General features: G+C 46.0%; 1 protein-coding gene, 1 long non-coding RNA gene and 1 pseudogene across 6 annotated transcripts in view; all 3 read right to left on the bottom strand.

The window, feature by feature from the left end:
- LOC107034321 (uncharacterized) overlaps positions 1-4,827 on the bottom strand; it is a 61,724-nt gene extending 56,897 nt beyond the window's left edge. The window contains exon 1 of the long non-coding RNA XR_012062642.1: positions 4,639-4,827. This is a non-coding gene — a long non-coding RNA (uncharacterized lncRNA). The remainder of the gene's footprint in view (positions 1-4,638) is intronic.
- A 4,061-nt stretch (positions 4,828-8,888) lies between these two features.
- The window catches only part of LOC140687922 (succinyl-CoA:glutarate CoA-transferase-like), a 129,552-nt gene continuing 112,594 nt past the window's right edge, over positions 8,889-25,846 (bottom strand). For 2 of the 5 annotated variants that reach the window (XR_012062544.1, XM_072945871.1), the window contains one exon: positions 15,344-15,684. Coding sequence is in view for 2 of the 5 variants with exons in the window: in XM_072945871.1 (XP_072801972.1) it covers positions 15,673-15,684 (12 nt within the window). In the remaining 3 variants the exon portion in view is untranslated. Of the gene's footprint in view, positions 9,386-15,343; positions 15,685-22,637; positions 22,999-25,846 lie in introns of those variants that run through there. The other 3 variants (XR_012062545.1, XM_072945868.1, XR_012062546.1) reach the window with 3 other exon arrangements.
- LOC102544701 (lamin-B1 pseudogene) lies at positions 17,059-18,312 on the bottom strand (annotated as a pseudogene).

Raw genomic sequence — 25,846 nt, 5'->3', positions numbered from 1 at the left:
ACATATGCGGAGACCTACAAAACAGTAAGGAAATTCAACAGGACTTAATGAAATGGAAAGATATCCCATGTTCCTGCATTGGAAGAATTAATATTGTTCAAATGGCCACACTGCCCAAACCAATCTACAGATTTAATGTGATCCCCACCAAATTACCCAGGACATTTTTCACAGAATTACAACAAATTATCCTCAAATTTATAAGGAATCACAAAAGACCCAGAATTACCAAAGCATTACGGAAGGAAAAGAATGAAGCTGGAAGAATAACCCTCCCAGACTTCAGACAATACGACAGAACTACAGTCAAAACAGCCTGGTATTGATACAAGAACAGACATACGGATCAACGGAAAAGAACAGAGAGCCCAGAAGTAAACCCACAAACTTTTGGTCAATTAATCTTTGACAAAGGAGGCAAGAAAATACAACGGAGTAAAGACAATCTCTTCAGAAAATAGTGTAGGGAAAACTGGACAGCTGCATGTAAATTAATGAAGTTAGAATATTCCCTCACACTATACCCAAAAATAAATTCAAAATGGCTAAGACTTAAACATGTAGACAACACACTATAAACCTTAGAAGAAAACATAGGCAAAACATTACCTGACATACAGCTCAGCAATGTTCTCCTAGGGCAGTCTACCCAAGCAACAGAAGGAAAAGCAGAACTAAACACATGGGACCTAACTGAACTTATAAGCTTTTGCACAGCAAAGGAAACCATCAGCAAAACAAAATGACAACCTACAGAATGGGAGAAAATAATCTGTAAATAATTCCACTGACAAAGGCTTAATTTCCAGAATACATAAACAGCTCATAAAACTTAGTAACAAAAAACAACCAACCCAGTCCAAAAATGGGCAGATCTAAACAAGCATTTCTCCAATGAAGACTACAAACAGCCAATAGGCACAGGAAGAAATGCTCAATATCACTAATTATCAGAGAAATGCAAGTCAAAACTACAATGAGGTATCAGCTCACACAAGTCAGAATGGCCATCACTCAAAAGTTCATGAAGATAAATGGACAGGGTGTGAAGGAAAGGGAACCCTCTTACACAGCTGGTCAGAATGTAGTTTGGTGTAACCATTACAGAAATTCCTCAAAATACTAAAAATACTTACCCTATGATCCAGCAATCCCACTTCTTGGTATAAATCTAGAGGGAACTCCATTGTGAAAAAAAATACCTGCACCCCAGTATTCATAGCACCACTATATACAATAGCCAACACAATGAAGCAACAGATGACTGGATAAAGAAGTTGTATATATTTATACAATGGAATACTACTCTGCCATAGAAAAGGATAAAATAATGCCAATTTGCAGCAACATGAATGAACCTACAGATCATCATTCTAAGTGAAGTGAGCCAGAAAGAGAAAGAAAAATACCATAATATCACTCATGTACAATCTAAAAAAAAAAAAGACACTATGAACTCATCTACAAAACAGAAACAGGCTTGCAGACTTAGTAAACAATCTTATGGTTACCAGGGAAAAGGGGGTGGGAAGGGATAAATTTGGGAGTTGGAGATTTACAAGTGTTAGCCACTACATATAAAAATCGATTTTAAAAAAAGTTTCTTCTGTATAGCAGAGAAACCTACGTTCAGTATCTGAAAATGACCTATAATGGAAAAGCTGCTACAGCCACCAACTGAGGAAGCAAGAGAAGAAAGGAGAGTTAGTTATCCTGGGCTAGAGCCCGGTCCTCACAAAGTCCCTGCCCACTGCTGACGCTGCCCCCTGACTGCACTGCGCCCTCCTCCCAGGAGAAGGCTGACATGAAGACATGCGGACCAGTTAACCTGTGGTCGCGGAGGCTGCCCCCAAGTCAGGCTCTGGTAAAGATGGGAGAAAGTCACCTGCTAGGGGAGGACAGCACCCCTCCCCGCCACCGCCCTCTAACCGCACCGCCCCTGACTCCCGGGAGCCCACTGACCTGGAAACAAGTGTGCTGCGAACCTAGGGCAGCGGCGGGAGAGGGCGCCATGATCCTGGCCCTCTGTGCCTTGTCTAAGATGGCGGGTCAGGGTGGTCCCTGGTTGCCCATCACTGGCCTGTGGGCCTTGGATGGTTGATGGCCCAGATGGTGATCAGGACCCCTAGGGTGGAGGCACTGGGCACACGGATATGCGGCGGCGGCGGGGGGTGGGGGGTGCAACTGAGCCCAGGGGATAGACAGCAGGCGGTGGGCTGTGTGCATGAGGCTGTGTGCCTGGCCTGGGCTCAGCCCAGGTGGGTTCACAGACCCTGTTCATTCACCCTGGGACAGAGGGAAGAGGGATGGGAGATTTAAAAGTGTCCATGTTAGGAGCCCACAGCTGGAGAGCCAAGCAGGCAGCTGTGCTGGCCTGGCCACCTTGGAACCCGCCACGACACTGGTCCCTTGCATCCCGAGAGACTGTGACTGGCCAATGAGACTTCCCCTGCCCTCCTCCCCCTCATATAGTTTACAGGTAATTGAAGGGACTTTGACAGGTCATTTTAATCACCTATAATCGTTACTTTGTGGGAGATCAGGTTCAAGTTACAGTGAACCTGGCAGGGCTCCTGCCCCAACCCCAGCCTGGGGCAGAGGAGGACCCACCCAGACATATCCTCTTACCTCTCACCAAAAGGCACTGTAGTAGAAAAGAACACACCAGACTTCATACTAGATCTGTTCCTTTTCCTTTAACCCTGTGCCCTGTTTGCTAGGCTTAGTCTTGCCAGCTCTGCACCTTTTGTAAAACAGTGTTGCCTTTAGCCTGAAATAGACAGGAGAGCCTGTTCTTGGGGCTCTGACCTTTAAGGATGTTAGCACTTCTGCACTCCTATAAAGATAACAAGCTGTAGAATAGGAAACAACCTTTGTTTTGTTGGGGGTTTTACAGGGGCATCGTGACCTGACCCACATGGACAGCGGCAAAGGATTCCCAGATAATCAGTTCTGAAGTCAGTCAGTGTGTGGTGGGTTCTTGGGTGTTTACTGTTAGGCTGCATAACTCACATATTATATGTGTATCCAATATTACATAAAGTGTAAAGAATGACACCCAGTTTGGCTGCCACCCCCATACTGCCAGAGACAGGAAGGCAGAAGAGCCCTAAAAGCAACCCAAAGCCCCTCCCCTACCTAAACTACTTTGCCCTCCCCTCCTTCCTTCCCCTCAGCCCCGAACAGCAGGCCTCAGCCCAGCACAAGAGCAGGGGAAGCAGCACCAAGAACTACCAGGGTAAGTCTGAGGTCAGCGGGAGACAGCTCATGACCACCCCCACCTCACTGTGCCAACTTAGAGAGGTCCAGCCTTTTCACATGACTCCACCTGGGCCTCAGGTGCCCAGACCAGTGCTGGACACTAGCCCAAGCTGGATCAGATTTAAGTCCTTCTGGAAACATTAAGCTTTAAAAAAATCAGTGATTCAAATATTATTAATATTTAAATCAAAAAATCAAGAAGATAAAATAAAAAATAAAAAGAGACAAAACACAAATTTCTTCTCTATAGCACAGGGAACTATACTCAATATTTTATAGTAACCTTTAATGAAAAAGAATATGAAACCAAATATACATATATGTATATGTATGTATGACTGAAACTATGATGTATACCAGAAATTGACACATTGTAACTGACTACATCTCAATTAGAAAAATTTTAAATAAATAAATATATCAGTTACTTAAATATCATTAATATCTCAATCAAGAAATCCTTTATAAACCCAGCACTGTTAACCAACATTTACTAAATACTAATAACGCACAATATAGATTAAACTTATATTAAATATCATCAACCTGAAGATTAAAAGCTATCATCTGGACCCAGGATTCCAATCCATTATTTGTACCTGGGTCTTACTTAAGAAAGGGAAAAAAATTACACAAAGAAGACTTGACATTTCAGCTAAGAGAGACATGTCACGTAAGTTGACAGCCATGATAGAAAGTTACCACATCTAAATCAACTTCAGGCTAGGAAAAATTGTTAACAGATTAAAACAAAAAAACACAAAAAACTTCTCAACTGGCGTGTCATGAAACTAAGGACTTTTCTCAGTACACATTTAAGCGTTAATTTCTTCTAAGGGCCCAGACGTGATGGGCAATTTCCACTGGCGCCACGGAAGGTGCTGAACCAAAGCCGTTCGCGGAAAACGCAGGCGAGGGGGGCAAACAAGACAATGATTTCAGGGCTGTGCACACACGCCGCTGCCAACCGCTTTCCAGACCACGGCCGCCGCTGCAAGCATCTGAAGGACTTCGCGGCTTCACAGTCGACGTCAAGGGTTAGGCCGCACGGCCAGCACCTGGGGCTGGGGAGCCTTGTTCCCTTTGCGGGGGGGTCCCTGGGTGCCGGGGTCCGGGCTTCCACCCCAACCCCTGCGCCCCTCCCGATCCCCGCGCCCAGCGAGGGCCGCCAGGGAAGAACCGCGAGCAGCGCCGCAGCGCGAGCGGCCCGGCCCCGACCCCCTCCTCCCGAGACCCGCGGGGCAAGGACGGCGGGGCAGCCCAGCTGGGGGCGGGGCGGCCCGGCTGGGGTCGAGGCTGGGGTCGGCGTTGGGGTCTCGGGGCCGGGCCCGGCGCCGCAGCTGCGTCCGCCGAGGCCGGACGGGGGCGGACACTCACCACACTACGCCGAGGGAGCAGGCTGCTGGAGGGCGGACCACCTCGGGGCCCGCGCCCGCCGCCGCCATGCTGGGCACGAAGCTCCGCGGCCGCCGCCGCAGCCGCCGCCGCTGGCGGGTGGGAGCAGGGCCGGCGCAGCTGGGAAGACCCGCAGAGCCGCCGCCCGCTCGAGCAACTACCGCCTTGCCGCCTGACGAACTGACCATTGGGTGGGCGGAGGGAGGGGCGTGGCAGAGGAGGGCTCTGGGGCGGGGCCGGGCAGCGCGCGCGCGGATTGGCTCTCGTGGCCTGGGGGCGGGGCTGTGCGCTCAGGGCGGGGACATGTGTGTAAACAGAATTGAGAGTAATAGTGGGTCTATATCAGTCAGAAACCAAGATCATTCAGACCCTTTTAGTTTCTTCTTAAACTTTTTAAAATAAATTATTTTAGTGAAGTAAAATAGAACTAGAATAAAAGGAAAAAAACATATGTATACCTCAATAAAATTTAACAAAATGAACATATTTATAAAGGCACCGCCCACATCAAGAAATAAACCAGTTTCAACACCCCAAAATTCACTTCATGCCCCTTCTAAGTCACTAATTCATTTTCCCCAAAGTAATCACTACCCCAAAGGCTTACCACAATAGATAAGTTTTACCTTAAAAAAGAAAAACTTTATATACATAAAAACCTATTATTTTGTGTCTGGCTTTCTTCCCCTCATTATTATGTTTGTATATGTACCCATATCACTGCCTGTAATAATCATTGTTTTCATTGCTCTATGGTGCTCCACTGCATGGCTCTTACTAAAGTTGGTTCATTTGACTGTCAACATCTGGTTTATTTATACTATTAGGTTGTCATGCATCTTAATCATCCTCTATTTTTTAATCACTTAGTAGTATTCCATTGTATGGAGATATCATGCTTTGTTTATCCATTTACCTGTTGATGGACTTCTGAGCTGTTTCCACTGGGGGGCTGTTATAAATAAAGCTGCTATAAACATTCAAGTACATGTGTTTGTTGGACATGTTTTCATTTCTCTTGACTACATTTCTGGGAGTAGAATTGGTGGGACTTATGACAGGTATCTGTCGGACTTTTTAAGAACCTTCCAAACTGTTTTCCAGACTGCTTGTACCATTTTAAGTTCCTGCCAGCAGCATATGCGAGTTCTAGTTGATCTGCATCTTCATTTACACTTGGTGTGGATGGCTTCTGAATTTTAGCCATTCTAGTGGATGTATGGTGGTGTCTTATTATGATTTTAATTTTCATTTCCCTAATGATGAAGATTTTGTGCCATTTTTTATTTGCTTATTTGCCATTCAAATAGCTTCTTTGGAAAAGAAAGAAATGGCATTAAGAGTAGGAAAAAAATATATATATATATACACAAAAGCCTGGGGATGAAGCGTGTTTGACATGTTTGGGACAAATCAGAAGTTCACTGTGATCGGAATATTGCGAGTATAAGTAGAAGTTGCTACAAGATAAGTCTGACACATAGTGCATTCATTATTTATTGCTGTTTAATAAGCCATCCTAAAACTTAGCTTAAAGCAGCAAACATGTATTATCTCACAGCTTCTGTGCACCCTTGCTCTGGGTCTTGTCTCCAACAAGGCTGCAGTCAGGACCAAAGTCATCTCCAGGCTCTACCAGGGGTTGGTGCACTTCCCAGCTCACTCACAAGGCTGTTAACAGGATTCAGTTCCTCACTGGCCATTGGCCTGGGACCTCCCTCACTTCCTTGCCATGTGGACCTCGCCATGGGGAAGCTCACAGCATGGCTGCCGGCTCCATCCAGGTGAGCAAAGCTTAAGGAGAGCATGATACACGGGAGAGTGCCAGCAAGGTGAATCTCAAAGTCTTTTCCTAATCTTAGGTGTAACATTCCATTCCTTTTGCCATATTCTACTGGTTAGAAGTGAGTCAGGAGAGGAGATCACACAGAGAGTGAATGACAGAAGCAGGGAGGGGATCACTGGGGCCACCACAGACTCTCACCTAGCACATGCAGGCTGGGGCACGTTATGGAGGCGTTTATGTGCTCAGCCCAGGAAGTGGTGCCTTATTTTATGGGTCATGGGAAGCAACTAATCATGTTGAAGGGGTGGGGAAGGGAGGTATTTGATGCAGTTAGATTTACATTGTAGATTGGATCACTCTGGCAGCAGCAGAAAGAAGGACTCCAGTGGGGGAGACTGGAGATGAGGCCAGTAGGGAGCCCGTGGGACTACTCCAGGTGGGAAATGTGGGGCTTGGTCCAAGGCAGGGAGAGCAGAGGTGGGGGGGACGGGGCAGGTGGCAGAGCATTTTGTAAGTAGAAACAACGCATCTGACTTAGTGACTGGTTGTAGGAGTTTAGAAGGGAAACAGGTCAAACCTAACTCCAGGGTGAATTAACCGAGTTATCCATCTCCAGGGACTCTATGAGCAGGAAACGCTGAAGGGTAAGTGGTTCTGGGGTAGAGCTGAGCCTGAGGTCCTGCGCTCTGGACTAAGCTAAAACTGCCCAGGTGATGGCAAACTGGAACTGGAACTCAAGCCGGCATCCTGCTCTGTTCTGCACAGCCTCTTATCCTGGTCTTTAACTGTGGGCCCTCATCCTGGCTCCATCACTCACTAATGATGTGACCTGAGATGAATTACTGCCTTGTCTGAGTTTCTTTAGTGGAAAGTGGAAACAGAGCTGGAACTTACCTTCACAGATGATGGTAAAAATTAAATAAAATATCCCACACCGCACGCTCAGCGGAGTCTCTGGCCCGTGGTAATGATTAGCTACTACGAACATTTCAGGCACAGTGACACTGTGTGGGTGTCTGTGTGACTCTAGGGCTCAGTTCCAACACCCTTTAACTCCTACCTAGAGACATACAGACAATTGTGACTGCAGGTAAGTTCCCCTCACCCCCAGCCCTGGGCCGCTGTGATGGCTCTTGCATACATAAGCAGTCATTTTCTGTGAGATCTCAGTTTCTGTTACATTTCGCTTCAGCGTTTTCTGCCTCCTGGTGTTTAGAATATACTTCCTGTGCATCCCTGTCTTCAGTGGAGCAGATTCTAAAACGCCCCTTTCCTCCATTTCTTTGCCCTCCACAGAGCTCAGAGAACCTTATAAATAGGAAGAAATGTCTTTTTTAAAGAACCACTCTCTTTTCCACATTTATTCCACAGGTGTGCATTCGAGATGGACTGCGTATACCTGTAGCACCTGGCTAGGTCCTGGGGTTACAACAGTGAACAGGACAAACGGTTCCTGAATCATGGGGCTTACTTTCTAGTGGGAAAGGTTGGGGAGGAGGCAGCAGTTAGTACAAAGAGGGAAATAAGTGGATAGTCAGAAGAGGTCTCTTCAGGTGAAGGATGAGAAAAACTAGTCACATAAAGAGTAGGGTGGGTGCATTCTAAGTAGAGAAAAACCCCAGTGCAAAGACTGAGATGAGAGTGAAATAAGATATTGTATGCAATACACTTAGCGGAGTCTCTGACATCTGGCAAGTATTATATAAACAGGTGAAATTAACATAATTTGGTTAACCCAACATAATGTACATGTAATTTCTGGTAGCCACGTTAAGAATACTAAATAAACAGGTAAAATTTACATAATTAATTTAACGCAGCATATCCAAAATTTTGTCAATTTGACATGCAATCAAGATTTAAAACAAGACCCTTGGATCAGCCTGCCTCCTGTTCTTCTAGGTGTACTTTCCCTTTGCTGATAAATCCTTTAAAACCTTTCACTATACACACACACATGCACGCGCACACACACACACACACACAAAAGATTTAAAACAAAAATAGTGACATTTGATATGGTTTATTGATAGTAAATCTTCCAATTGCAGCGTATATCTTACACTTGGAGCACCTCCTAATTTGGAACTTCAAGGGCTGAGTGGCCACTCACGGCCAGGGGCTCCTGTGCTGGACAGCACAGGCCTTGAGTAAGTAAGGGGGGTAATGAGAGGAGATGGAAGAGATAGACTAGGCTGGTCATTGCAAAGCCTGCGGAGTGTGGTAAGGATGTCGGGTGTTACTCTAGGTGCAATGGGAAGTATGAAACCTGTGTGCAGAATGATTCCTCAGGGGCAAAGGATGGAATCGGAGTCAAGGTAGGAGCTGTAGTAATAGTGCAAATGAGGGATGAGAAGGACTTGAACACAAGTATTGGCATGATCAGAATAATAGCCAATGCTCAATGTTGGTGTCCTAAACCCTCCACAGGGATTAATTTATTTAATCCTCACAATGACTTTATGAGGAAGGAAGAACTGTTCTATTCCATTTTCCAGATGAGAAACTGAAGCAAGGGTAGGGACGGAGCTGGGATTGGAAATGAAGCAGTTTCAAAGCCCTGCTGTCAGCTGTTAACTGATATGGCCCTTCCAACAGAGATGGGAGGGCCGGAGTGATGTGCATCTTGGAGGAAGACCTGATAGGAAGCTGATGAATGGGAGGTGGAGACTGAAGAAATGGAAGTAATCCTCTAGAACGGCAGTTTCTCACTGAAGAGTCTGTTAGATAGAGATGCTTCTCAGTGGTGGCACAGAGGAGGAGAAACTTGAGCAGGAGCAGTATGAGTTGGGAAGAAAGACTTGACATTGCAGACCCTTTTGGAGCTGCTTGGGAGACAGGCAAACAGGGACGTCAGGTGGCAGCTGGGTATGAGTCTCCATTGCGGGGGGCAGGGCAGGTCTGAAGATAAACATTTGGGAATCACCAACATGTAGAAGGATTCTGTGAAAAGAATGAGCTCACTTCAGTGGATACAATAAACAGACACTACAAAGGGTCCAGCACTAAACCCTGCAGGTCTTCCAACTGTCTGCGTAGGCCAGGGAGAACTGAAGCGGGAAGTAAGTACCTCCACGTCCTCATTGCCTTTCATCTATTTCCATGTCCTGTTCGTTCTGCTAAATCCTCTTCCTCTTCTTTACCTGCCGAACTCCTACTCTTCACCCCTCAGTGAACCTGCCCTCCGTCTGTGTCTGCCCCACGCCCGCACGAGGAAAGCATTTTGAATTATAAACTCTAATAGGCACCTATTTAACCACTTAAAGTCTCAAAATCTAACGATCTGAAATACCACCCCTGCAGCTATTGCTCCTTTCAGAACTCTATCATATTTAAACAGAATTTCGGTTATCAGAAAAACTCTTTAGAGAGGAAAAGGGAGGGATGGGGGGTGGGAAATCCACTGATTTAATGTTTTGTCGAGAGGAAAAGTGAGTGGGGAGAGAGGCTTGCAGAACATCAGTCCCCAGTGCAGTGAATTTAGTAAGGCAGAGAGCAGAGCAAACTGGAAGACTTAAAAGTCTGAAGTTTAAACATTGTTTTTGTTTTCCCAAGCTCTAGATATTAATAACATCTTTGTGCAAATTATAAGTCTTCCCTTTTGGGAAGACAAAGGGGAAATTAAACGTTTGCATAAATCAATTGATTGCAATTCTGATGGCATTTCCATCTTCCTTTCCTCTGGGCCATGTTCCTGGACCAACAAAAGACATGACCTCGTTACACAGGACATCCCTTCCACTGCACGCTGTTTGAAACTCTCACTTTCCTTCCCACAGCATCTACATCTCTTGTTCCTCCTTACAGTAGCTGCAGGTGCTCTGGTCCATGTCCCCATCACCGTGTTCCTGAAATGCTACTATTCACTCACTAGCCTCTCTGGTTTTAGTCTCTATTCTCCAAGCCATCCAGAATGCTTTCTCTCCACTGTCTACCAGACTCTTTTCCATCATGACGATTCTCTGCTCAGGAATCCTCTTGGGGTGCCCTGCTTCCTATAAAATGAAGCCCAAGTCCCCAGCTGGGTTCTCGGGGCTCTTACATGTGCTGGGACATCTCCCATGTCCTCTTCTCCTGAACACTTGCCCTTCTCTGTGGCCACTTCAGAATCTTCCCTACGCCCCATTCTTTGTGTCAGCTAAGACACAAAGAGTCCTTCTTCTATGCCTTTAGAGGAGCTCATCATTCATGTTAGTTTTTAAACCTAATTAATATAAATATACCTAGAAATACAAAATGAAGAGCTTCTGTGTACTCCAGAGCATCATCGTGTGCGTCACACGATTTGATCCTTAGCATAATCCTGCAGGGCCGGAAAGGCAGATATGCTTACCTCTGTTTTACACAAAAGGAAGCTGAAAGCACCCAGGGGTTCAAAGAACCACCCAAGGTCTCCTAACTTATTAGTGAAGGAAAACACTAGAATGGAGGAGAGAGGGCATTTTCCTCATCCCTCAAGCTCAGCGCATGCACCACAGTGCCACCTACTGAAGCAAGCATTTCATTACCAGGGAGAAGGGGGCAGGGAGCAGGGGCTCCCCCAGTGTTCTCTGTACTCTCTCTCAGATAGCACTCATGGTCTGAGACTCAAGCCAGAAACAGGAAATGGTTTCAGATTTTACAGATCAGGAAGGGAATGGAAAGAATCTGTCCAGCCCCCTCAGTTAAGCGGAAGGAGGGCTGAGCTCTCTCTTCTGACCCTGCTGCCTGGAATCTGCCATGGGGCGTCCCACCCAGAGGCGGTGCTCTCCTGGGAGCTGGGTGGCAACTCCACCTCTCACTGCGTCTGTGGCCTTGGGCAAGTCACTCTACACTCCAGGGTGAAGAGTCTGCTTCTAAGAGAGAGATGGGGGAGAGAGGAAGGGAAGCAATTGGGAGGTAGAGGGGAAGGGGGAAGGGGGAGGGAAGGAAAGGGAGGGGAGAGAAGAGGGAAGGAGGAGAGGGGGTAGTGGGGATGGAGACAGAGTGGAATTGGGGGAGGGGGAAGGAGGAGGGGAGAGACAGAGGGGCAGAGGGGGAGGGTCTTGTATGGGACTGGTGCAGCGTAATTGGAGAATGGTGGGATAGAAGGAACAAAGGTGATTGACTTTAGAAATTCCTGGAAGGAAGAAAGAAGGCGGCAGGAAGGGAGTGGGGAAAGCAAGCGGTGACTGTGAGTGAGAAGGGCAGGAAGGAGGGGAGGATTCTGGGCAGTTGCTGTGAGGTTGCTGTGGCTGGGGGAGGAGTCTAGAGAATGATGTCCCATGTCATGTGATGTCAGCAGCTCTTTGCACCTTTCTAGGGGGGCTGGTAAATGCCCATGAGCACTTTTGAGGCAGCCATGTGGTCCCTCTGCACACACCCCACGTGGAAGCTGGCCACGGGGATGGTGTGGCCATGCTTGCCTCTTTCCCACGTGGGTTCTTTTTTGCAGGCGGCAAACTGGCATCCAGGTTTTAGTTCCCCTTTTATTGTTCCTACAACGTGGTGCCTTCATGGAGAAGAATGCACAACAGAACATTCTTGTAGGAACCAGGGAAGAAGGTCCTAGCAGCCCGCCTGCTCTGTTCCCTCCCGGGCCCTATCCTGGCTCCCAGAGCATTCCTTGAGCTTCCTTCCTGGGGGCCCAGCATCTCGTGCCTGCTGAGGAGGGCCTCAGGGCGACCTGGGGCTTGACTCCCTGCCTCTGCTGAATTGTCATTTTTAGGTAGTGCAGCATTTCTGCATTTGGAGCAGGATGGGGGAAAAGAGAGCCCTGAGGAGAGCTGTGGTACCCCGGAAAGCGATGGAAAAGAGCAGAAGAGGCTGTCTCCAAAGACAGCCTTCACCATCCCCATCCCTCGGCAGCAGGCTATTCCCTCCCCAAAACTCGGGCTTGACTATGACACAGGGTGGGGTTAGGATGAGACAAGAGAGGGGCCTGCCTTAGAGCCAAACATTTTAATGCAGTATTTTAAAAAATCAATAGTAATGCAAAACCATCCGGGATGGTCAAACAAACCCATCAGTGGCCAGGCCACACCAAGCTGCCCTGGAGACGGAGGCACAAGGGAAACGGAGCCAGCCTTGGCTCACAGCCTGATGTAACCTGGAGGAGCAGCCAATAGACACAGCGGAGGGTGGCTACAAAACACCTGGCCAGGGCGCCCCAGAAGGGCCAGGGAGAGACTAGGAGCTGTCCCCACTGGAGGAGACCAAGGAGCTGACAGCAACACGCAACCTGGGGTCCTGGAAGGAAAGAGGGCATTGATGGGGATGTGACTGAAATTTGGATAAAGTCTAGCGTTTGGTTAACAGGTTAGCAGTGTTTTACCAAAACCGGTTTCTTGATTTTGATAACTGCCCTGTGGTTATGTAAGATGCTGACGGCAGGGAAACTTGGGGGAAGGCCGTATAGAGACTACTTTTGTACCTTGTCTGTAAAACCTTAAATTAAAGAAATGTAGATAAATCACCTGACTTGGCAAAAAAGGAAGGGAGAAAAAAAGATAAATTTTTCTCTTGCTTAAGCCTGTATTATGTGGAGATGGTTTCTAGCAGCTGAACCAGGCCTTGCCAAGAGGTGGGTGGGAATTGTGAGACTGATCTTTGACATGGCCTGTGTGAGGGCGTGTTCCACATCCTGGAGATTCTGAGCAGGCCGCTGGGTACGGGGTTCTGAGGTTTGGGGGAGAGGGTCAGTCTAGAGACACCTGAGGGCAGCTGTCTCAAGCCCAGAGACTGGCTGGGCACCAGGAGAGCGAGTGTAGACGGTCATCAGCGGACAGACCTGAGCCCACCAGTGTGCAGAGGGTGGGGTCTTGGAACTCTTTCCTGGATGAGGAAACAGAACGTACAGTCCGATTAAGGCAACTTGATGCTGGTTCCATTTACGTACGACGCTGTGGATACCCAACGTCTGAGACGTTTGCAAACATGGGATGGCTATTTAGTGAGAAAGAAGGTTGGCAAAAATCACCTTTTGGTATTCCAATCAGCCTTGTGAGGATAGTGTTTTGATCATAAACAATTTAATTTTAGGTGATTATGGATTCACAGAAGCCCAAACCCTGGCTGGCCTGGCATTCAGAAAGATAGTATGGAAATGTTCCTTGCTGCATCTCATGGTGACATGCCGTTCAGATGAGAGCTTGTCACAAGGGTGGGACGGCTTTGGATCTGGCTCATCATGGATGAGCCAGGATGTTAAGGAAGCCCCGCTATCCCAGGCTGGAGAAATCCTGCCTCCATCAGTTCTGATCAAAGGAGTGACTAGTGGTTCCCAAGTGGGATCACGTGGGCTGCACACAACTTGTTTGGAAGTTCTGTTGGTCCTGAGGGAAATAAGAGGCCAAAAAAAGACTCTGTGGACCTCAACACTACGGGAAGGAAGCCGTGGTGAGAAGACAGAGAAGTGGGAAGTGTGATCCTAGGCAGTGCAGCAGCCTGGTCCCTTCCTGCAGGGCGTCCAGCCAGCGGGCGGGGCACTGCAGGGCAGGAACAGTGGGGCAGCTGCCCCTGAGCTGGCCTGAGTCTCCCGAAACAGGGCTCAGAGTCACCTGATAATCCAGCCAGCAGGGGACCTGGGGTCATGGGTCTGTAGCATGGGGTGGTGTGGGGCTGGGGGGTCTCACCTGAAACCAGGGTGTGTGTGAGTATGCATGTATGTTTGTGTAAATGTAGGCAGGTAACTGTAAGTGTGTATGTGTAAATGTGAGTAGGTATGCAAGCATGTGTATGCATGTGTGTGAGAAGGGGTGAGTGTGTGACTGTGTGTGACATGTGTATGTGTGTGTTTTTGTGTGTGTATGGTGCTGTTGAAGGTGTGTGAGTATACGCATGTCAGTGCATATGTAAGCACGTGTGTTTGTGTGTATGTGAGTGTGTATGGCGGTGTGAGGGTATGTTTGTGCTCATGTGCTCATGTGTGTGGGCAATGGAAGGCCTGCGTGGGGTGGGTCCAGCCCACAGGTGCAGGACCACTCCATGCTGGGAGGACTCTAACCTCTCATTGTCCTGACGGTGCCTAATTCTTGGGCTGTCTGCTTCCCTGAGGTGGCCTATGAGTTGGTCATCATCCCCCCAAAGAAATACAATTAATGGAGGAGAAGCCCAGGCAGCCAGAGATACTGGTGTGTTACACCCACTGTCACCGCAGGAAGCCTGGATGCCTGGGAAGGCAGGTGGACCCCCCGACCAGAGGGAAGAGGGCAGAAGAAATAAAAAACTTCCCTGACTCCTGTGAAGGTTTCCTCTTCCTGAACTGGGATGATTCTCTGGCTCCTGTGTTCTCTCCAACATCTGTCTGATGGTACTCAGTATGTGGATTCGATTTTCAGCATCTCCTTTGTAGAATTTTTTTCTCTAATGGAGGTACTAGGAATTGAACCCAGAACCTTGTGCCTGCTAAGCACGCACTCTACCACTGAGCTATACCCTCCCTTCAGTGTCTCCTCTTCAGTGAAACCTGAAATCAGTGAACTTCCCCAGTCAGGGGTGCCAGTTGGTGAAACTTGGACAGCATATGTGTGCACATATTCCCTTCCTTCGTGTGCTCTCAGCAATTCCCCTAAATGAATCGTCCAACCAACCAGTCTGAAATTCTTCAGTACAGAGGACTTTTTGTAACCATCTGGAGCCCGTGGCCACGTGTCTTTGTGCACACACGTACACCCTCATACACTCTCACACGTGCAACACACATTCATACATTCTTTCCTTCTGGGCTGCCAGGTGGGCGTGGATCTGATGTTTTCATCAGAACAATGAAGGAACCTACACCAAGCTCCAGTTGGAACCCAGTTTCTCTTTCACAAAACTGGCTTTACCCCTCTGAGGTGGGGTCCTCAGCTTGGAATCACGTGGAGTGCACAATGGTCGGGGTTGGAATGCCTTCACGTGGGATAGCTGCCACTCAGAAATGGCAGAGCAGGCGCGGGGTCATTTTGTTTGCAAGCAAGCCTGTGGGTCTCAGCCCTGTGGCAATCCCTCCTCTGCTGGGGTTTCCAAGGACCCCCACCTGGGGCTGGGCTAGGGGACTTTGTAGCTGTTCCTGCAGACTCTGCTGGCCACCCCTTGTTCGTGAAAGTCCATCTCAAATGCCGCATACGTGGGTCACACGCATACATCTTACATCACTCAGCTTCCTTTGAACTTTTGCTCGTTGATTACCCGGACTGCCTTTCTTGAACTTGCCATTTGTACGCATGTTGTCTGTTTATTACTGTTCCAGTCCTGAGGTTCTCACAATCCTTCCACGGGTATTGTTTCCATCAATTAAAATCCTGTCGTGAGGGAAACACAGACATGAAGAAGGAAGAAGCCCAAACTCCAGTGAGGAGTGCTGCGGGACGTACGCAGGCTGCAGTTTCAGGCTGTTTTGTTTTTGTTTTTTTGCTTCTGAACTGTTATCATCAGTTTATTCTAGGGATGGTTTGAATATTCTACCTTCTACAAGGTGAACTCTCTCAGCTAAAGCAATCACAAGATAAAAATTCTCCAAACACCTAACAAATGACACCCTCATTATCACTGTATGTAACCACACCACACAGCGCACACTTTCCTGTATTTTCTGTCACTCATGCCTTACTCTTCTAAAATGTTAATTTTTCTCTTCCATATTTTAAAAGATAGTACAACCAGATTCTAGAAATATTACCTCTATTTTTTTCTTTAGAAGGAGTGTCTTTCCCAGTGCCTTCTCCTGCTATGTTCCCAAGTGGCGCTCCTACTTGGAGATTTTGAAAGGTCTTATTGTCAGTAAGCTAAAAACTATAAAGCACTGAGCACGATGTCTGGCTTCAAAACATTAGCTATTAGAATTGCTTTTTATTACTGTTATTAGCGCAATTATTAATGACAACAGAGTACTTAACAGGGCAAGACCCCAAAAGAGTTTGTGTTTATCTTCCTCACTGCCAGAGCTTTAAAGAAAAATCTAGTTCAAACAAGAAGCCAAATTATGTTTCTCAAAGGTAAAACTGAAACAATACTTTTCTCCCCTCAAAATATGTTGAAAGTTTTAAAAAGACAGTCGATTAATATTAAAACAGCTTTTTATTTGTTAATGTCATGCAAGAAATTTAAGCAAGTTATGCTATCTTAAAAACACAGCTAATGCATTTTAGGAGCTACCCTCCCCTCCGCCCTCATTCCTCTCCCCTGTTCCCCTCAGGAATGAAGAGAAGTAGCCATAAAGCAAAGTTTTGTGGAAGCCTTCATCCAGAGTGCTTACATGATTAGGTTCATGGTATCTTCTTACAAATTTTCTCTTTTCTATTTTAAAAAAAAGTGTAGCTTTGATTGTTTATTACAAAAAATTCAGTAAAAAAGTTTAATATATTGAAAAATGCCTCTCCCCTCCCTCACAGCACCGTTATACATAGCGGAGAATAATCAAGAGCAGATTGCTCACCTAGACGGAGAAACCTTCAAATGATACCCAGACACACGGTGGTTTATTCACCCTCCCTTCCCCTTCTCATAAGAACTTAAAAAAAAAAAACACATAAAAAATGTCAAAGAGCTTGAGGGAAACTTTCCAAACAGTAAGTACACAGTTCAGTGTCTATAATTCTCATCTTGCAACAAAGTGTACGGATACGATTTCTTTTACAAAACTTTCAGTGTCAAAAAAGGAAATTAAGGCCATCAGATTCGCAGCTTAAAAATTCACATAAAGGAAACAGAAAACTATTCTGCGCGTTGGAGAAGGCTCCGCACCGCATGTGGGAAGGATTCCCACACGTCTTTATTCTGAGGAAGACAGCGGACTTGTTCACGTAATCGCACAGCTTCCGTGGGCACCTCTCGGGCTCCCTGCGGGTGGAAAAGCTCTTCCTCCACTGCCGCTTCGGCCACTCCTCCTCCTCCTCTTCAGGTATGCTTGTTTTGAAGACTGCACTTCTTTGAGCAACCTCCTCTCCCTGAGAAGTTTCCAATATAACCTTCACGTCCTCGCCAGTGCCCCGAGTTCTGGTTCTTCCAGATGAGGTCGGTGGGAGGACTGGCTGTGACACCGGCGTTTGCAGCCCGGATTGTAACAGTCTGGCGGGCCTTCAGCACGTATCTTGAGGTATATTTGTAACTGACTGATGTGTCTCCAATTTTTCTGATCGTCTCCCAGCCTCCCACTGGTTGATCCTGTTTGGAAGTGTTCTTCAAGCGGATGAACTTCCCATCTCTTCAATGCAGACATTCCCAGTGGCCGAAGCGGACGAGAGACGCTGACAGGACTACTGCCCTCGGACCCCTCCACGTCCGCTCTCTGCTGCTTTCCTCTAGTCGTGCGCGCACTGCGACTGCAGGACGCGCGTGCTACTGTTAAGCGCAAAGAAGGGCTAGGAGAGAGCTTCAGTCTCTCTTCTTCGCCTTCTAGGAGTTTCCTATAAGCACTGATTTCCACGTCCAGGGCTAACTTCACATCAAGAAGCTGTTCATAACCGTTCAGTTGCTGCTGCTTCTGATCCTGCATCTCCGCCATCTCTCTCTGTCAGACAGCACGCGGCGAGGGTTGTCTCTCTCTTTAACAAGCAAGTCCTCCAACTCTTGAATCCTCTCCAGACACGCTCTAGACTCTGTAGATTAGAAAGCTGAGATGAGACGCTCTCAATCCTCATATGACTTTCCATCAGCTCTTCCCTGGCACTGCGGACAGTGGAGGACTTCCTCTCTGACGATAGTCGGGCATCTCAAGGTGGGTGTGGTAAGTCGATTCCAGCTCTTCCCCGTACAGCTTCCCCTGGGCATCGTGCTGCTCTCTCATCTCATGAGGGCTTGAGCCAGCTTGTACTCGTACTCAGTCTGACGCCCAACACCCACCTCTACCAAGCGAGTTTCATGCTTCCTTCTGGTCTCATTTATCTCCTCCTCAAACATGTTTTTACGAAACTCCAAGTCCTCAGTAAGGCTCTGACAGCTATTCTCCAAATACACTTTAAAGTTTCATCTGCTGTTTTTTAGCAGCAGCTAAAGAGGCTTCCAACTGGGCAATCTGATCCTTCAGATCCTCCAAATCGCTCTCTAAACTTTTTTTTTTTAATCACCAAGCGCAGTAGCCGGAGTTTCATCTTTTGAATTCAGAGCTGCTTCGTATTCTCGAGGCTTGATTTGGGCTCCATTAAGATCAGATTCTTTCTTAGCATAATGCAGCAGCAGTTGGTCGTGCTCGGCCTTGAACTTGCCCAGCTCGATCTGCAGCCTGGCGCTTCCCGCGTCGGCCAGCTCGGTCTCGCAGGGCGCCTGGAGGCCGGTGAGCTCGGGGCCGCGCGCCTCCTCACGCCCCGTCACTGCAGCGGCAGCGCGCCGGCCTCCGGCTCCGGGCTGCGCACCTTGTCCGTCACGCGGCCAGCTGGTCGCTGAGCTCGCGCGGCTCCTCCTTCTGCAGCCGCGACAGCCGCGCGGGGCTCAGCGGCGTGGCGGGGCCGCAGGCGGGGATGCCCGTCCGGGGCGGCACGGGGGGCGCGGTCGCCACGGCGAGCGGCGCGGAAAGCGGAGCGCGGAGGCCAGGGCAGCGCCGGGACGCGGAGGGGCGAAGCCGAACGGGCGGCACGACCCGCGACCCGCGCTCGCGGGGAGGCTGGCGTGGGGAGGAAGACGAAGCACCTGGGGTGGCGGGAGAGGGGTTACAGCACAAAGGACCAAGGGGGCGGACTACGAATGAATCGTAAAACGCCCTTTGTAAGAAAGCACGCACACACGCTCGGGAAGTACGGGGCGAAGGTGGCCCGGAGGGCCGAGCAGAGTCCGCGGCCGCCGCCGCGCAGTCTCCCGCCCGCAGCACTTGGCTTCCTCTCCGGCGGCGGGAGCGGCGCGGAGGGCGCGGATCGCGGCGCCGCGCTCCCCAACATCACTTTCGGTCTGTTTTATGCCCCTCTTTTGATTTGCTTAAGACCTAATGATTTTATCACATAGGATCTGTACATGTCTCCATGGAGAGGAAGTGTTCCCGCAAGTGCGGCAGGGCTGTTAAGGGAATGAAAGGGAGCATGACAAGGAAATCAAGTTGTATGCTGGTGTGTTTCTCTTAATTTACTTAAAACAGCGCATCTCTCAATTTGTTCTCCCTTCCCACTCACTGAGCCCGAGCAGGGCCTGTGATTTATGAGTCCTGCCAGCGGGGCTGTCCAGCCCTTCCGATCCACCTCAGTGAGTGACGTGAATGAGTGCAGGCTGGCTAGACCGCAGCGGCTGAGTTCCAGCATCGTCATCTGCGGTCTTGTTTGGGGATTAGACTCGGAGTTGTCACAGAGCGTCCTGGAGCCCCGAGATAAAGGCTTCATCCTCGGGGTGAGCAGGAGCCTGAGCACCAGCCTCCCAGAGGATGAAGTGTATGCAGTGTCATACGACTGCCCCCAAGCGTCCTTCTGTGGGAGGGGCGCACAAAGGAAGCAGGATGCTGCTGCCTCTGCGGGGAGAGGGGCTCTGGGGTGGGGGGACTGCAGAGGCTAGCCTGGGAGACAGATGCGGGGATGCTGTGTGGAGAGAGCTCAGCGGGAGCTGTGCCTGCTTGGGGACAGCCTTTCAACAGCGAAGTGCCCCAGTCACGTTTCAGGGCCACGACCTGCTGTCAAAGGTCCGTGCTCCTTTGTGGGACAAATAGCTGTCCTGTGCTGGTGCCCTTCTGGCCCACTGTGCTCTTCTGTGTCAATTTTATAAAGGCCCCCTTCCCTGGGGACTCATTCCCTTGGTTCCCCAAGCCGTGCACCCAGAGCAGGTCAGGATCCCAATGCCCTGTGGCTGGGCAGAAACGGAACACCCTGCGTGGTGGCCCTTCAGTTATCTTGCACACTCATCCTCCACCCAAGTTGGCAAAGGATGAAATCCTCAAAAAGCTGGAGCGTGAGCTGAGTTTGGTGTCCCAGAGCTCAGAGCTCTTGGCTGTCCTGCTTGTATCCATCCTCCTCCTCCCTCCTGGCCAGCTCAGACCAGCTCTGCTCATTTTCCATACTCTTCCTCCAAATCCCCTTTCTGTAAATTCTACATTTATTTCAGCTATCATAGTTTTAATTCCCAGGATCATTTCTTAATCTGTGATTGCTCTTTCGTATGCCAAGTATTCTTCATTTATGGCTATATTATTTCTCTAAATACATGAGTGACCGTTTTTTTAAGGTTGTGTTTTGTTTTCTGTCTTGTCTCCATTTTTTTTTTCTGGTTTAATCTTCCTCGCTCCCCCTCCCTTCCCCACCTCTCCTCTCTCTTTCTTTTGGCTCTCTCTTTCATATTGGTAGGTTTCCTTACAAGCTTGGGAAGCCCTTATCTATTTGTGTTAAAGAGACAGTTAAGAGAAAGATGACGTTTTCAGGGGCAGGTTGTACCCTATGAGGGCTGCACTGCGGGAGGCATCACATGACAAGTGAAGTCCATGTGTATCTCTCAGGGGGGCCCTTCCTCTCCCTGAAGACCAATATACCAATAGTGAGCCGGGATGAGCCTGACTGCCAGCACGCCAGGGGCAGAGCGGTGGGAGTAGCCAGCGGTAATGCAGCAGAGGGCAGAGAGGGATGGGGAGTGTGTCAGTGTCTAACTGGGGAACAGGGAAAGTGACCTGCTGGTTTGCAAACCTTTTCATCCAGTGACTTTCTTTTATACCTTCCCACATCCCTGGGACATCCAATCCCTGAAACTTTCTGGTATTTTGAGGAGAATTTGCTCAATTTTGTTGGAATTCTCTGCATTTTTATGGCTTGTGCCTTCATCTGCCTTGGTAGTCAGTTACTACTTCTCCCTATGCTTTATTTATATTTTAAAATAATTTGTTGAGATATAATTGATATTTAACAATGCACATATTTAAAGGGTACAGTTTGACAGATTTTGAATACACTTGTAAAACCGTCACCACAATCAAGATAATGAACACACCTATTGGTCCTAGCAGTTTCCTCATGCTCTGTTCCAGTCCACCCCTCCTTTCCCCACCACCTCATCCGCTGGCAATCACTGAACTGTTTTTTTGTTGCTATGCACTGGTTTACATTTCCTAAAAATAAATGGAATTACACACCATATACTCTTTTTGCTTGGTTTCTTTCACTTGATGTAATTTTTCTGAAAGCAATCCTTGTTGTAGCCTATAATGTATTCCTTTTATATTGCTGAATAATATTCTACCTCAGAGTTTGTGCACTTACCTGTCAACGGACATTTGGATTGCTTCCAATTTGGGGTTATTACAAATAAAGCCACTATGCTTCTTTGTGTAAAAGTTTTTCTATGAACATATGTTTTCTTTTGCCTTAGATAAATGCCAAAGAGTGGAGTGACTGGGTTATACAGTTTATATATTTATACATATTCTAAGTTTAATTTTTAAGAAACTACCTAAGTGAGGTTCAAAAAAATGGTGTCATTGTACATCTGCACCAGCAATGTAAGAGAGTTCCAGCTGCTCCACATCCTTAACAGCACTTGATAGGGTCTTTTAAATTTTATCCTCTCTACTAGTGGTGTCTCATTGTAGTTTTAATTTTCATTTCCTAACTAACTGCTGATGTTGAGCTTTCGTGTGCTCATTTGCCATCCATGTGTCTTCTTTAGTGAAGTATCTGTTCACATCTTTTGCCCATTTTTATGGTTGTTTGTTTTCTTAGTTTTTGTGAGCTCTTTATGTATTATGTATACTAGTCTGCTTTCTTTCTAAAATTAAGGACTATTTCAAATATGGGGGAAATTACAGATAATAATATAAAAATCCTATGAACTTGTCACACATATTGAATGCATGATAACATGTTCTTATATTTGCTTTGGGTTTTATTTTTTAAAATAAAATGTTACAGATAAGGGACATCGGAAGCCCTTTTCTTATCCCTCTCTAATTCTCTTCTCTTCCTCCTAAAGAGTAAACATTAATCTGAACTTGGTGTATATCTATGGCTGTGTTCTTTTACTACACACACACACATATGCACACACTCACACATACATATACCTAGAGTTAACAATGCGTTAATTTTTATCCCTAAGCTTTCTTGTTTTTGGACTTTATACTAATGCAATCCTACTATATATATTCTATGTGATTACTTTTGTTTATATCATGTTGTTGAAATTCATCCACTTTGATTCATGTAGCTATGGATCACTCGATTGCAAATTTCCATAATGATAACCAACGTTTATTTTTCTTAGTAGTAATGATGGACATTTTGGTTACTTGCATATTTCTTGTATTATCAGCAGCACTGCTAGAACCTTCTGTGTATGCTTTCTGGAGCATGTTTGTCAGTGCTGCCCTAGAAGCAGAATGGATGGGTCAGAGAGTGTGCTCATGTTCCACTTCACCAAACTAGGCGACATGTAACTGGCTGAACAGATTTGCAATTCCACCAGTAGTGATGAGGATTCCAATGATTCACATTCTCTCCAGTACTTGGTGTGATCAGGCTTTATGTTTTTGCTGATCTGGAAGGTGTGAAGTGGTATCTCAAGATCTCTTATTGGCAATGTGTCCAACTTAGGTAATTCCTCTCCACTGTCTTCTGGATCCTGTTGCTACTATCAGTTCTTTCGTAGATGATCTGTTTCATTCCTTGAGATCCTATAAAATCTTCTCTTTTCTTTTGCTGTTCTGCAATGCCACTACGATATATCTATATGTGGAGACGATTTTTTAAAGTTTATATTGGAAGTTTATTGAGCTTCCTGGATCTGAACATTGGTGTCTTTCAGTAATTCTGGAAAATTCTCAGCAACCAACTCTTGAAAACCATTCCAGATCATCCTCCATTATTTCCTTTCAAACTCCAATTAGACATATATTTGACCTGCTCACTTGAGCATCTGCATCTCATATATATATATATATACATATATATTTAATTTATTGAAATATAGTCAATTATAAAGTGTCAATTTCTGGTGTACAGCATAAAGTTTCAGTCATACATACACATACATATATTCATTTTCCTATTCTTTTTCATTATAAGTAATATAAGATATTGAATATAGTTTCCTGTGCTATACAGAAGAAATTTGTTTTTTTAACTAATTAATTGTACACTTAATTTATTTTTTTAAACATTTTTTATTGAATAATAGTCATTTTATAATGTGTAAAATTCCAGTGTTGAGCACAATTTTTCAGTTATACATGAACATATATATATTCATCGTCACTTTTTTTTTCGCTGTGAGCTACCACAAGATCTTGTATATATTTCCCTGTGCTATACAGTATAATCTTGTTTATCTATTCTACATTTTGAAATCCCAGTCTGTCCCTTTCCAACCCCCGCCCCCTTGGCAACCACAAGTTTGTATTCTATGTCTGTGAATCTGTTTCTGTTTTGTATTTGTTTTTTTTTTTAGATTCCACATATGAGTGATATCAAATAGTATTTTTCTGGCTTACTTCACATAGAATAACAATCTCCAGATCCATTCATGTTGCTGCAAATGGCATTATTTTATTCTTTTTTATGGCTGAGTAGTATTCCATTGTATAAATATACCACAACTGCTTTATCCAGTCATCTGTCTATGGGCATTTAGGTTGTTTCCATGTCTTGGCTACTGTATATAGTGCTGCTGTGAACACTGAGGTGTATGTATCTTTTTGAATTAGAGTTCCCTTGATATACGTCCAGGAGTGGGATTGCTGCATCATATGGTAAATCTAATTTTAGCTTTTTGAGGAAATCTCCATGCTGTTTTCCTTAATGGCTGCACTGAGCATCCACATCTCTTAACTACCTTTTATTTTTTCTGTTACTTTATTTCTCTGGATTGTATTCTGGATAATTGATTTATTTCTACCCTCCAGCCCTCTCCCAATTCTCTCTCTAATTGACTATAATCTAATGTTTATCTGTTCACTGTGCTTTAATTTAAGCCAAGCTTTTTTACATCTAGAAATTATTTTGTGCTTTTAAAGGCTATGCAGATATTATTTATAGTGTCTTGTTCCTTGATCATATTTTCAGGCTTCCTTTAAAAATTACTTAATAACACCATTAATTTAAATTCAGTTTCTGTTCACTTCAAAACCTGTAGGGTCTAGTAATCTGTGTTTTTACAGATATTCCAAGTGACTCTGATGCAACTATTCCTCAGAACATTCCTGGATAAACATGGATATAATTTAAGAAAGCACTGGGTTTTCTCATCAAATTTTCCCATAATTTAATAGGAAAAAAGTCATATGTTAAGACAATTTAAGAATAAAGGCAGGCTTTTCATGTTAAGAAAAATGTTAGAATCATCTTCTTAACATGCTGACAAAATTTGTCTTTGGTAAGTACCCTAAGTGTATCACATATGAACTCCTGTGTAGTATCTTATTAAACTTGGATCAAAAGTTAGAGTTCATGGCTAGTAGGCTAGAAATACTGAGGCTTCCTATGGAAGCACAGAAAGAGACTCTCAGAATTCCAATGTTATGAGATTATGTAGGGGTCATGTACTCTGGAGTTTTTAGGGCCAAATGATTTATCGAATCTCTACAAAATTGACTGCCATTTATTCCTCTTAAATGAGATAGACCTATAGGCACATAAAAACTCACAGAGCATTTAAAGGGTGACTTCCATTTCTATTTTTTTCTGGAATTAAATCCAAAATGTGAAAGTCAATAATAATAACATTGAATGACTAGATAGTCTTTACCGTGTTCTCCTGACAACAGTTCTGTGGAGTAGTTATTATTACTAATCTTATTTTACAGATGATGGAACTGAGGCACAGAGAGGTTAAGCAACATGTTCAAGGTCACACAGGGGGTACTAGAACAGGATTAGAACTGTAGCAAGCAATGGGATTCCAGCACCTGTGCTCTGAACCTCTATGTGACAACATACTTTAATATTTTAACCTCTTTGTATGTGACTAAGCTCTGTAAGGTATGTAGATTAGCATGTTTAAGGGGTCAGTGATGGGATAGGATGAAGTGCTACCTAAGAATTTATAAAACTAGATTATTATCTTGCATTTTTAATGCAAGAGATTGTTGCTACATAGTGGACTAAAAATTAGGTTGAATCACATGAAATTGCCAAGGGTTAATCATTTTCAACCTAAAAAAAGACAGCAACTGAGATCAAAATGATTGACTCTCTGCAAATTTCATGTGGTACAATCAAATACAAAATTTACACCCTCCTGGTGCTTTACAGCTTACAAGAGCATGAATATAATTCTCACACCCTGTGGTCTCAAGACTTGGGTAATGCATTATGACCCTTGTTTATGAAGGGGGAAGTGGAGGCCATATGAAGGGCTCTGCCCCAAGGGCACTGCACACCTGGGAGGTGACAGCACTCATCTTTAACCTGGTCTCTGGGGACTGGTTCTGCTGCTCTGTCCCTCTTTTGCTGATGCTGGCCAGTGGCTGCTAATCAGGGGCCAGTATGCAGGCGATTTAGGCATTCCCTTTATGTGGACATGCCGAGTTCATCAAATACAACTTAGTAGAAAAGAGAGGAGCAAAGATAAGAGGGA

This window comes from Vicugna pacos, chromosome 21 (assembly GCF_048564905.1).
Source record: "Vicugna pacos chromosome 21, VicPac4, whole genome shotgun sequence".
Lineage (NCBI taxonomy): Eukaryota > Metazoa > Chordata > Mammalia > Artiodactyla > Camelidae > Vicugna > Vicugna pacos.
The sequence above is the reverse complement of the archived record's forward strand: the minus strand, read 5'-3'. Positions and strand labels throughout refer to the sequence as shown.